Here is a 12817-nt window from a genome sequence, read left to right as displayed (position 1 = left end):
AAAGATTTGATTTGAAAGGCACTTTACGAGGGCACAGAAAAAAGGAGCGGGAAAAGCCCCGCCCATAAATGCAAAGTATCCCCCACCGTTAGATTTGCATCAGGTCGTTGAACGTGTGGGACAGCAGAGCAGTTACCATTTAATAATAGCGTGCCCATGACGCCGAAGCGTCAGGAGCACGCCTTGGGCAAACAAAAAGACATTCTGAAAGTGGGGGCTGGATATCAAAATCTCCTTTTTTCCGAGATGGCAAAAAACGAGATTTTGAGGGGCTATTGTGGGGCCTGTTATCTAAAAAAGGGTATAGTAGCCCTCAGAATTGGGCTCAGGGCCCAAAGGCCCGATCCGAGAACACGCAGTTGTCTGAGGACAGCCTAAAGAAGTTTTATTCACGTCAAATAGGTGATATGAAAGGTATAAATAGGTGTTATATACAGTGGTATGGCACACGTCCGAGGACGACAAAGTCCGAGGTGAAGGTAACCTTCGTACTGACTGAAAGATTCTGCCAGATTGTAGCTGAATTGGAAGTTGGATATAGCTTAAAGAGGCGTCGGAGAAAGTAGAAAATATCTTCTAAAGTCTATCACCTCCTCATTAAATGCTGTCCACCTAACACTCTGGCCGCATTAATGTGGAGGTGATACCTGAATAGTAACTAAACAGCTTTATGACCACTAAGCTGAAGGTTCCGGTAGAGACTAGATGGGACAGAAAAGAGCCCCCAGGATAAGAACTACACGTGTACAAAGGAAACAAGAAAAGAAACGAAGTATATAATGTAGAAACGAAGAAAACCGGAGGGACTTCTGACCAGAAAAAGAAAAAAGGAAAAAGAGAGAGAGAAGAACAGACCAATTAAAAGAGGGTCGAGGAGAGTTTTTCCTCATAGAGCGAATCAATAGTATCCCTTATTACTTGGTGAGTAGAACCCTTCCTGAAAAATAGTACTAGTTCTTGAGCCCATACTCTATAAATTTATTGTTTGGGCTTATTGGGCTGAAAACCCAACACTCAATTTAAATTGGGTCCTTACACATACATTGTTGGAGATGCTCTTAGAAATGCTCGAGGGCAGGGTAACAGGTAATAACAGTTCATGGGACCTATTTTTGTGTCCTTTTCTTTTTTGGATCGTTTTTCTTAATTTAATTTCCATCTTTTTTTTCTTTTTCTTTTTTTTCTTTTTTTTAAAGATTAAAGATAAAATTTTATTGATGTAAAAAGTATAAGGACCGCAAATAACAGTAAATAGGCTCCTGAACAACAACACAGAGGAAGCCTGATCAGTTACAAGCCTTTGGTAAGCCCCCAACAAGCCTGATCAGTTACATTGAAAGCCCAAACATTTTTCCATGCAACCCGATGTGTCCTCACACCAGAATGCTCAATCCGTGCCTGCTGTTTCAGTCTCAAAGCAACCTGATATGTAGATATGACAGTGAAGAGTTTGGGTTGGTTCCAAACCAATCTGTCTCGTGAAGAAGCACTCAGTACAGGCAGTTGCAGGATCCGGCCAAACATTCACAGCACAGAACGGAGAAAATGGAAAACAAAATAAAATAAATTAAAAGGAAGAGATTGTTCACAGATGAAGGGGGGCGGATCTTGGGTACCTATGAAACTGAAAAGGGTCAGTCTTGAGAGATAGATCGACGAAGAATGGGAGCGGCGGAGCTGCTGAAGTGTCAAGGGCCGGCACTAGAGCTTCAAGGGTCGGGAAGAGATTGTTCAGAGCTGAGAGGTGCCGTGGGTTTGGGAGAGGAGAAGATATTGTTCATTCTTGAGAGTTGAGCTTTGTTTAGTGCGCTGTTGAGAGAGTGAAGAGGGTTGGTTGAGATTCAAGCATGTGACCATTGGTTCAGGCGTGCGAACTGAGCAGGAGATGGAACTACGCACTGCTGTGGGACCTGTTGGTGCTGAAAATTTACGAAAATTGCTACTGAGTTAACATCACCCATAACTTGAAAACAAGTTATTGCTGTTTCTGAATTTGTTAATGCATATCTCAAAAAAGTGAGATTTGTTAACTGAGTGAACAAATTAAAAATCATTCAAACAATGTTACTACTCGTGGCCCCATCGATTTTGGGTTATAAGTTAACAAAACTAAGATTTGTTAACTTAGTTCACCAAAATCCAAACAAGGTCTCATACTTTGTCATACATGTTGCAACTAGTGACTTAAGCAATGGTTATATTGGGTCTATTTAGATACAATTTATTGTTGCTGAAAATTAATTGTTGCTGAAAATACTGTAGTAAAATAATTTTTAAATGTATGAATAGTATCGTGAGACCTATTCTAATATTTTTAAATGCATGAACAGTACATGCACAGTACGTGAACAGTGCATTTACTGTTCACAAACAGTAAAATTTGTCTCTAAAAAGCTGGAAATGCGTGAAAAAAAAAAAAAAAAAAAAAAACAAACAAACAACAACTAAACTCACAAAACACAACGCACGTTTTAGTGCTATCCAAACCTCACATTGTGTTTAAGTAAAATAAATAGACTCTATTATCAAATATCAATTTGGAGCACAAGTTATAAAGCAACATCAGAAATATCTGAGTTTGCCTTCATTGGTAGGGAAGAACAAGAAGAACACATTCAAGGAGATCAAGAGAAAAACTGGCAAAAAAATGGGCCAGTTGGAAGGAAAAAATTACTCTCAAAAGTAGGGTAGAAAATTCTGATTAAAGCGGTGGCTCAGACAATTCCAACATATGCTATGTTTTTTTTTTTTTTTTTTTTTTTTTTTTTCTTCACATAGAACATGGAGAGACAATGATTTATCTAAGAGTGAGAACACGCTCATCCGACAGCTTTCAATTACATTATGTAGTTCAGTTAGTTAGATTCTGAGTCTTTGTCAGGTGACTCATCCTCCATCTGCAGGGTCAAATTTGGAGATGCTCCACTTTTGTATTGTTGGACTATCAAAACTGATGCTGTTGTTGAGAAATCAGGTGAAGTCAGCAAAACTCCTACAGGCCCCAGTTCTGAGCAATCATCACTCCTGCCTAAATCTAAGGCTGCTTCACATTCAGGCCTTCGACCAACCAAAAACAGATTGCAGCGCCTTAGCTCACTGAGCACAGCAATTGTATCTGCAGCATTTCTAACCAATTTCTCCTCATATTTGATAGAGTCATCCTTGGCCATATTTTGCTTGAATTCAGCAAGGAACTCCTCATCTGATGACCTCAATTTGGAGCTAGCGGCTTCTATATTCACTCTGACAATTTCTCCCATGCTTTCAGGTTCCACTATGAAACGAATGACTGTTAGTCTTATACCAGGGTGCTCAGCCATGCGAACCCCATAAGCAAGGGCTTCACGGTCATCACAGCCCCCAAAGAAGGGGACCATAATGAAATAAGAAACATTACTTGCTGCTACTTGGGTGGTTCCACCAAGCCCACGATCAACCAAAATCCCTACTGAGCACCGTGCATGTTCAAGAACCTTACGATTAACCAAACGAAAGTCACTTCGGGTAGTCTCTAGTGAACCATCCACTCTTTGGTGCTTATGGAAGGGAAGAATTATAAGTGCAGCTCTATTGCTCTCAGCAGTGTTACAGATGTCATCATGCATGCCAGGCATTGATGAGATTGCTTTCATTGACCGGATGGACACATGACTCAATTGCCTGAAAGCCTCAAACGCCACAACAACATGGTTAGCATCTGATTGCTGGCTCTTATTCCAGAAGGGCAACCCGTTTTTTCTTGCCTTATGTACCATTATTATAGCTGAGGACCTCTCAGAGAGTTCCATGAGGTGCAGTGCATACACAGAAAGTCCTTCACGCTTCTCAGATCCTCTTGAGGCCTCAAGGAGGTTAATAATTGATGGAATGTTTCTTGCACTGTGGTAGCAAATCAAAATCCTAAGTTGGGTATTTGGATTCTTCCTTTCAATTGTTCTATTCTTGTAATCAGCCATTCTTTTCCTTTTTTCTGGCTTATATATAGCCATGACAATAGGTGTCGTGATGAAGGTGGTGAACAGGGCCATTAGAACCATAATGGCAAAAGTCTGGTCATTCAATACCTGCAAATGCAAAAAGCAAAGCTGTTAGAACCATAAGATTTTGATTCTCACCATAAACCGAATGAACACTCACATTACCTTTCTATCTTTACCAATGTTGAGAACAATGAGTTCAACCAAGCCTTTAGTGTTCATTAGGAACCCCAATGTCAGAGCTTCACGGAGAGGTGTTTTGCAAAGAAGAGTCACCAGAAGAGTGCCAAATATCTTCCCAAAACAGGCAGTAAATATGACTAAAACCAGAAGACCCCACGATTGGAGCCCCTGAATTGTGGCTATATTTGTCTTCAATCCACTTGAAACAAAGTACAGTGGCAGGAAGAGACCAGATACAAGATCCTCAACTTTTTCCACAAGACTGTCTGCAAATGGCCCATCCTTTGGAATGAGAACTCCAATCACGAAAGCACCAAACATGGCATGAATTCCAATAGCATCAGTAACAAACCCAGCAGCCAGAACAGCAGCCAATGTAGCACAAATGTAAGTCTCTTTTACAGGCTCGCCTTCATGGCATCTCTGGGCTATCCATTTGAAGATTGGAGGGACAATCAAAATTGCACAAACAACAAAAACGCAGCCAGATAAGAAGACCCAAAGCGGGACAAGGGAAGATTTGCCAGTGCCAGAGAGGGCAATGGCAAGAGCAAGTAGAATCCAAGCAGCCACATCATTGACTGCTGCAGCTGACATAGCCATTCTTCCAACATCAGTAGTTAAAAGTTTCAATTCAGCCAGAATACGAGCTAAGACAGGGAAGGCAGTTATGGAGAGGGCCACACCCATGAAGACAAGAAACGCAGTTCCATTTACACCTTTAGATATTGTTTCTTTTAGGACATATGAGGAACCAATTCCTAATGCAAAAGGAAGGCTGATTCCTGCAAGAGCAATGCCCAGTGCTCTCTTTCCAGTCTGACGAAGAGATTTAGGATCTAACTCCAGTCCTGCCAGAAATAGAAAGAATAGAAGACCAAGGTTTGCTAGAGTATCTAAGACTGGGAGACTTTTTGGTGGGAAGATAGCTTGCATGTAGCTTTTGCTTCGTCCCAAAGCTGATGGTCCAAGTAATATTCCTCCCTGTCAAATAGCAACACAACGTGAATTCATCAATGTAAAAAAATTTAAGCAATGGTACCTATTTCTGTCTGTCTGAGTAATTTTAAATGTGAAAATTTCAATTTGGTGAAACCCATAGAGCAGGCTTAGCTCCAACAATTTACGCTATTCAGTCATCTTGCCTATGTAAAAAACAGTGATTTCTCTTTTCTTTTTCATTTTTTCTTTTTTAAAAAGCAACCTTCATTCCTCTGTCCTGCAAAGTAAACCTCAAGAAAACTAAGGACAAGTTCATGTCCAAGAGGAAAAACAAATAAAACAGCAGATAGATAGATAGACAGATACACGTACAAACAAAAATGCAGGTGTGTTGAACCAAGTGATTCTTTAAACGCAACAATAAAACTTCTTTTGCTTTTTACAAGATATTGCAATTTTAGCTGACAAATTTGTGTGACCAATACCACATCATGAGAACTCCAAGTTTACACCAGAAACTGGAAAAATTTTAACCCACATAGGTTTCTTATTAACTTTTTAAACCTCAGATGTTGATGGGAAAAAATTAGTAAAGATATCTTAGAGTGAAGGACCTACGCACTACTCTTTAGTATCTGCCTTAAGGGATTAAAGTGATAGTGGATGCACAAAAGTATGTCGTATCAGCCTAGAGAAACTCACTTTTAATTAAATTTTATTGCATGGGAAGAAAAAATGAACTTACAATGATCTCTGCAATAACTCGTGGCTGTCTTAATGGCTTTAGGATGAAAGCCAGACCCCTTGTAACTACAACTACAAGGCATATCTGCAAAATGGCAAGAGGCAGTGAAAATTGAAGAGGATCATCTCCCTGAAATATGCCATTTGAGGTAGGTTTCATTGGAGATGGACATGTCAGTCCGGCTGTAGCGTTGGAAACCATTTTGCTTTAGCGGAGTCTACAAAAGTTATTTTACTTCAGAGCCTGCAAAGAGAGACATCTTATCAGACTCAAAATCTAAAACATTAGACATTAGTTTGCATGGTATTCTTTGTTTAGCACCAAAAGAAATCCACTAGCATTCTCTAGATCATACCAAACAACTTTGAACCTACAAATCTCTCTCTCACACACACACGCGAACACTTGGTGGAGACCCACCTTCCATCTCTAATGATAATTATATTCTCTAAAGATGATATCCTTAAGTCTAATAAATAAATAAATAAACCAGGAAAAGAAGTCCAAAAATCTACCGCTTCTATTAAGGCTTTCATCACAAAAATTTACCTTATAAAATTGACCCAGTTAAGTTCATGTTCCACTAAATTCAATAACCAATCTATGCATATATTTTAATGTCCCACTTTTGAGTTTGACATCAATCAAACACAAACTCATTTATTAATTTTGATCACAAAAAATAAATAATAAACAAGGAAAACAAGTCCGAACAAACTACTGCTTCTAAATGGCATTTATCACACCACTTTTAACTGATAAAATTGCCCCACTTAAGTAAATGGTCCACTAATTCAATAACCAATCTCTGCAGAACATGGTTCATACATTTTCATTTAATAATCTCTAAACAAAGCCAGTCCCTAGAAATTTCTAGATTAAAATATACAATTTTCTTTTTCTTGACTTCAAACAAACTGAAACTCAATAATTAGTTTTGATCATAAATAAATAAACCAGGAAAAGAAGTCCAAAAATCTACTGCTTCTATTAAGGCTTTCACACACAATTTTTACCTGATAAAATTGACCCACTTAATTAATTTTCCACTAAATTCAATAACATTCAATAACCAATCCTTGCATAAATTTTCATTTAATAAATCTCAAAACAAAACCAGTCCCTAGAAATATGCATATGCATGGGTGTTTTCCTTACCGTGCACAAAACACAGTACTCAATATCTATATATCTAATAAAGAAACAAACGCAACCCATCAAAGCATTAGATTTCTAGACAACAAAAAAGCAGACACCAACTGATGAATGGAGTATAATGGTTACCTGGCTATGGCCAGAACTCGCTGACACAAAGGATCAGATTCGAACCAGCGCTTTTAAGTTGAGCGGAGCAGAGGTATTTGAAGAGCCAAAAGTTTTGCTTTTGTATTGTATACCGTGAGTCACAGGACATATAAGTATTAGTGTGAGTTAAGGCTTCGGTGGCATTTTTTGTAACTTATATACAGAGTAAACGCTGCGAGAAATGAGGAAGAAGAGTTATTATAGCACGAATTTTGTCAACTCCTTCATCTGTTTATGCGTGTACAGATATATCCTAGGCCCCACCAACACATCTTAGAGTCAAACTGGGACACAACGCAAATGGCTCAGGCCTTGTCTGCTTGCCGAGTGATACTCTAACTAAAATTCACTCATTACTCTATTACTTCTTTTTTTGCCTAAAAAACTCAAAGAAAAAAAAACAAAAAAAAACCTCACCTTTTTGTAGAACCCACAGGCTGATCACTCTATAACTCATTTCTCATAACTTAAAAATCTCCAAACACTCCCACCTTTGTTTGGCAACTAAACTCACTTCTGTTTTTTACTTTAAAAACACAAAATAAAAACTCACATTTTTGTAGGATCCATAGGCTGATTATTGTACAGTACACATATAAGAGCATTCGCAACAGTGGAGCTAAATAGCTATAATGCTATTTTAGCTCCACCAAAATACCAAAAAGAGCCGCGCAGCAATGGAGGCATGACAATAATTTTTAGCTGAACTGCTACAGTGCACATCTATCTATAGATGTGCACTGTAGCAGTCATCTAAAAAAAAATAATTTTTTATGCAGCACTCCAGATTAAAATAATACTTGGTTGTTTAGTTTTTTTTTTTTTTTTTTTTTTTTAAATTCTATTATTCTTCATCTCACCGTCCTCTCTCTCATCACTCTTGAGCTCCCATTTGAGAAATTTCTCTCAAGCTCTACCTCTTGAAACTCTCAAGTTCACTCTCACCATCTCTCAAGCTGACTGACGCGCGTCCCATCGAAGTTCGACCCACACCGTCCTAGCAGCCGATCGCCTCAGACCTCGCCGTCCCACCGTCGATCTCCTCAGACCTCGCCGTCCCAACCGCCCATCTCTCTCAGACCGCCTAGACCTCGCATCCCAGCCGATCCACTTCAAGGCAGTGAATTTTTTTCATTTGGGTGTTCGTTGTTTTGGCTTAATTTTTCTGGTTTGTGTCATCATTTATGGTGTATTTTGTGGTGAAAAATGGTGTGTTGTGGTCAGTGAATTTTTTCATCTTTTTTTTTTTTTTTATGAATTAGTGAATTTTTTCATTTGATGTGGTCGGTGGCAGCGGCGATGGCGGTAACTGTGGCGTTAAAGGTGGTTGTGATTATTATTTATTGTATAGGATATATTATTTTATTGTAGTGATATATTATTTTATTATGATGTTTATATTATTTTATTAGGTTAAAAGCTAAAATAGACCACTGCGACAGTATGTATGAGGTAAAATAGTAAAATAACTTTTAGTGAGCTAAAAATCTAAACTTTTAGCTCCATTACTGCGAATGCTCTAACGATTATCCACGAAATCCTTTTTATTTGCTTTTAATTAATTGTAATATGTGTTTCATACACTATTCCTTACTGTTCTTCCTAACTTGAGCATCTCCAGCAGATTCACCAAATTTTTGTACTATTTGAAAAATGAACAGTGACATTTAGCTTTTACCTACTACTTTTTCAAATACATTTTCCCAACAGATTCTCTATCCCTTTCTCTATTCATTTGTAAATATTATTCTCATTCATTCTTTATTCTTATTCTTTTTTTATCATCATTTATTCTTTTATATACAACTTTATTTATAATGAAAAGTGTTAACATTTACAACATTTTACGCAATATTTTCACAATAAAATTTATGTGGATGTTGTTACTAGTTATAATTTAAACTCACCATTGAAATTATTTTTTTTTTCGCCAATATTAACAAATAAACAATTTGTTACTTAAAATTTATTGTAAAAAATATTATGAAAATATTGTGGTAGAATTTCTCAATTAAGATTTTTTATTTTTTATATTATTTTTCTTTCTTTCATTTCATTCTCCTTCACACACGTGTCCACTGATCTTTATCCCCCTTTTATTTCTTTTTCTCCTCCAAGAACTTCCAGTTCCAGCAACCTCATTCTCTTCACATGAGAGAGAGAGAGAGAGAGAGAGAGAGAGAGAGGAGAGAGGAGAGAGAGAGAGAGAGAGAGAGACTATTGCTCATCCGTCGCCCACCTCTGGTGGAGATCGAGTCGACGAAAGGACAACAGAGTGGAGATCGGCGTTCACCATGCCAGCACTACCACATCTACTGCCCCACCGCCGCTCGTCCTCCTCCCACCACCAGGCTGGGTCAGATCGGCTTTTTTTTTTTTTTTTCCATATTTGCTTGTTCTGATTCAACTTTATTTTAAGAATTGGCTTTTGTTTTGTCTTTTGTGTTTGGATTAATTCTTTTGCTCATGAACAGGTCTCTCTCTTTTCTCTTTTTTCTTTTATTTTTCTGATTTCATTTGGTTTATGAGAAAAAAAGGAGCAATGACAACGTAGAGAATGAGAGAATGAGAGAGAAAAAAAAAAAAGCAATGGAGAGAATGAGAGAAAAAAAGAAATCCGGGGGAGAGAGAAAGAATTGATATAATAAGTAGTTTTTTTTTTTTTTTGAGAAACAATATAATAAATAGTTGGTGTAATATTTTAATCTAAGATATTCAATTGCTAATGTATAGTAGCCCATCAGATTTGATGAGCTACTGTTCATAAGCTAAAAAAAATTTCGAGTATAAAGAATTTGTTGGAGCTTGTTTTTATGGTTCTATTCTCTATTATAGCTAATATTTTGCCTCTGCATACATTGTTAGGGATGTTCTTAGAAATGCTGGAGGGCAGGGTAGCAGGTAATAACAGTTCATGGTACCTATTTTTGTGTCATTCTCTTTTTTGGATTGTTTTTCTTAATTTAATTTCCATCTTTTTTTTCATTTTCCTTTTTTTTTTTTTCTTTTTTTTAAAGATTAAAGATAAAATTTTATTGATGTAAAAAGTATAAGGACCGCAAATAACAGTAAATAGGCTCCTGAACAACAACACAGAGGAAGCCTGATCAGTTACAAGCCTTTGGTAAGCCCCCAACAAGCCTGATCAGTTACATTGAAAGCCCAAACATTTTTCCATACAACCCGATGTGTCCTCACACCAGAATGCTCAATCCGTGCCTGCTGTTTCAGTCTCAAAGCAACCTGATATGTAGATATGACAGTGAAGAGTTTGGGTTGGTTCCAAACCAATCTGTCTCGTGAAGAAGCACTCAGTACAGGCAGTTGCAGGATCCGGCCAAACATTCACAGCACAGAACGGAGAAAATGGAAAACAAAATAAAATAAATTAAAAGGAAGAGATTGTTCACAGATGAAGGGGGGCGGATCTTGGGTACCTATGAAACTGAAAAGGGTCGGTCTTGAGAGATAGATCGGCGAAGAATGGGAGCGGCGGAGCTGCTGAAGTGTCAAGGGCCGGCGCTAGAGCTTCAAGGGTCGGGAAGAGATTGTTCAGAGCTGAGAGGTGCCGTGGGTTTGGGAGAGGAGAAGATATTGTTCATTCTTGAGAGTTGAGCTTTGTTTAGTGCGCTGTTGAGAGAGTGAAGAGGGTTGGTTGAGATTCAAGCATGTGACCATTGGTTCAGGCGTGCGAACTGAGCAGGAGATGAAACTACGCACTGCTGTGGGACTGTTGGTGCTGAAAATTTACGAAAATTGCCACTGAGTTAACATCACAGGTTATTGCTGTTTCTGAATTTGTTAATGCATATATAAAAAAGTGAGATTTGTTAACTGAGTGAACAAATTAAAAATCATTCAAACAATGTCACTACTCGTGGCTCCACTGATTTTGGGTTATAAGTTAACAAAACTAAGATTTGTTAACTTAGTTCACCAAAATCCAAACAAGGTCTCATACTTTGTCATACATGTTGCAACTAGTGACTTAAGCAATGGTTATATTAGGTCTATTTAGATACAATTTATTGTTACTGAAAATTGATTGTTGTTAAAAATACTGTAGTAAAATAATTTTTAAATGCATGAATAGTATCGTGAGACCTATTTTAATATTTTTAAATGCATAAACAGTATATGTACATTACATAAACAGTATATTTACTGTTCACGAACAGTAAAATTTATCTCTAAAAAGCTGGAAACGTGTGAAGAAAAAAAAAAAAATTCCTTCCATATGAAGCTAATGAGATTTGTAGCATTTCTTTGAGTTCTAAGCTACCAGAGGATAAATAGGTATGGGCCCCAACAACTAATGGCAGATTCAGTGTTCGTAGCGCCTATAAAGTTGCAATGGAGTTGGCCACAGAAGGTGCTGTAGGGGCTGCCTCAGATGAGAGTAAACAAAGGAAGTTCTGGAAGTACCTGTGGAAAATCAACGTCCCTCATAAAGTTTGTCACTTCGCTTGGAGAGCTTGCAAAGATATTCTCCCTAAAAAAGAAAATTTAGTGAAGAGAAAGGTGATAGTGGAAGGTACTTGTGAGATGTGTCAATCGGGAATGGAGACGTCTGGTCACCTTTTTTGGGAGTGTGACCGGGTGCACGAAGCCTAGACTGTGTTGAAGCTATTCCCTGCTAACATTAATATCCATTTTCAAACTTTAATGGATATGCTGTGGTATGGGGCAATCGAGGCAGCCGGGGACAACGAACAAATTGAGAAGTTGATTATAGTGGCGTGGGCTTTATGGACAAATCGTAATGAGATTCGGACTGGAGGAGTGAAGAAAAGTAGCCAAAAGCTTGTAACTGGAGCACTGCACTACCTAGCTGAGTATCAGGAGTGCGTGAGGGAACCTGAAAAGCCAAGAAGTGTGCTGCCTGCCCACTTGAAGCTTCTACCCTCGAACAAGTTCAAAATCAATGTTGATGGGGCTATGTTTGCTTCGCAGCAAGCTACTGGCATGGGTGTTTTGGTTCGAGATGCTACTGGAAATACGATTGGTTCATTTAGTAAGAAGATCTAGGCCCCTCTCAAAGCAATAGAGGCAGAAGCGAAAGCTGTGGAGACTGAACTACAATTTGCGAGAGACTTGCTCATTCAAGACTTCATTCTTGAAGGTGACTCTTTGATAATGTTCAATGCACTGAAGGAACATTCACCTCCTCCTTCTTCAGTGGCTGCCATTGTGTACAACTCTTTATCAACTACTTAGGAGTTTTGATAGGGTGAGTTCTCCCATGTATGCTGGCAAGGCAATAAGCCGACTCATTTATTAGTAAAATATGCTCGAGGTATAAATGACTTTTCAGTTTGGATAGAAGAGGATCCTTGTTTTATTGTACAAGCTCTTTTACATGATGTAAATTGTACTTCTTTGGTTCGATAAAAGTTTACAATATTTCCCATCCAAAAGAAAAAAATATCAAATATTATTGCCTTCAAAATAAAAATATCAACTAGTATCATTTTTATTATTATTAATATAGATTTATTTCAGTTAGAATTCTATTACTTAAGTTCTAACAAAATTTTAAAAAACCTACTCCAAATAAAGCTTTATGACCAAACATTTCAAATATTATTATTACAATAAATAAAATTTACATCTAACCTATTATGTTTGTGTCAACTGTCAAGTGGCTTAACCTATTATATATTAC

The 12817-nt window shown here is 37.8% G+C and overlaps 1 protein-coding gene and 1 long non-coding RNA gene across 2 annotated transcripts; one reads left to right on the top strand and one right to left on the bottom strand.

The window, feature by feature from the left end:
* Positions 1-2777: 2777 nt before the first annotated feature.
* LOC136061361 (cation/H(+) antiporter 18-like) lies at positions 2778-7317 on the bottom strand. Its single transcript, XM_065759563.1, has 4 exons — positions 7132-7317; positions 5848-6090; positions 4143-5144; positions 2778-4064 (listed from the first exon to the last, which is right to left on the bottom strand). The coding sequence occupies exons 2-4, from the start codon at positions 6046-6048 to the stop codon at positions 2856-2858; spliced, it is 2412 nt and encodes an 803-aa protein (XP_065615635.1). The 5' UTR covers positions 6049-6090; positions 7132-7317; the 3' UTR covers positions 2778-2855.
* Positions 7318-9525: 2208 nt separating this feature from the next.
* On the top strand, positions 9526-12549 carry LOC136061589 (uncharacterized). The gene is made up of 3 exons (XR_010623420.1): positions 9526-10053; positions 10170-10931; positions 11449-12549. It is a non-coding gene; the product is annotated as an uncharacterized LOC136061589 (long non-coding RNA).
* Positions 12550-12817: the final 268 nt, after the last annotated feature.

Source organism: Quercus suber, unplaced genomic scaffold, assembly GCF_002906115.3.
Source record: "Quercus suber isolate HL8 unplaced genomic scaffold, Cork oak 2.0 scaffold_332, whole genome shotgun sequence".
NCBI lineage: Eukaryota > Viridiplantae > Streptophyta > Magnoliopsida > Fagales > Fagaceae > Quercus > Quercus suber.
Note: the sequence above shows the minus strand (reverse complement) of the source record. Positions and strands in the feature narration are given on the sequence as shown.

What these genes read in the sequence shown, in the direction of transcription:
- LOC136061361 (XM_065759563.1), bottom strand. Translation starts at nt 6,048, where the DNA reads ATGGTTTCCAACGCTACAGCCGGACTGACATGTCCATCTCCAATGAAA. An exon ending in GAGTTATTGCAGAGATCATT is followed by an intron (nt 5,145 to 5,847) that starts GTAAGTTCATTT and finishes GCTATTTGACAG; the next exon opens with GGAGGAATATTACTTGGACC. An exon ending in ACATTGGTAAAGATAGAAAG is followed by an intron (nt 4,065 to 4,142) that starts GTAATGTGAGTG and finishes TTGCATTTGCAG; the next exon opens with GTATTGAATGACCAGACTTT.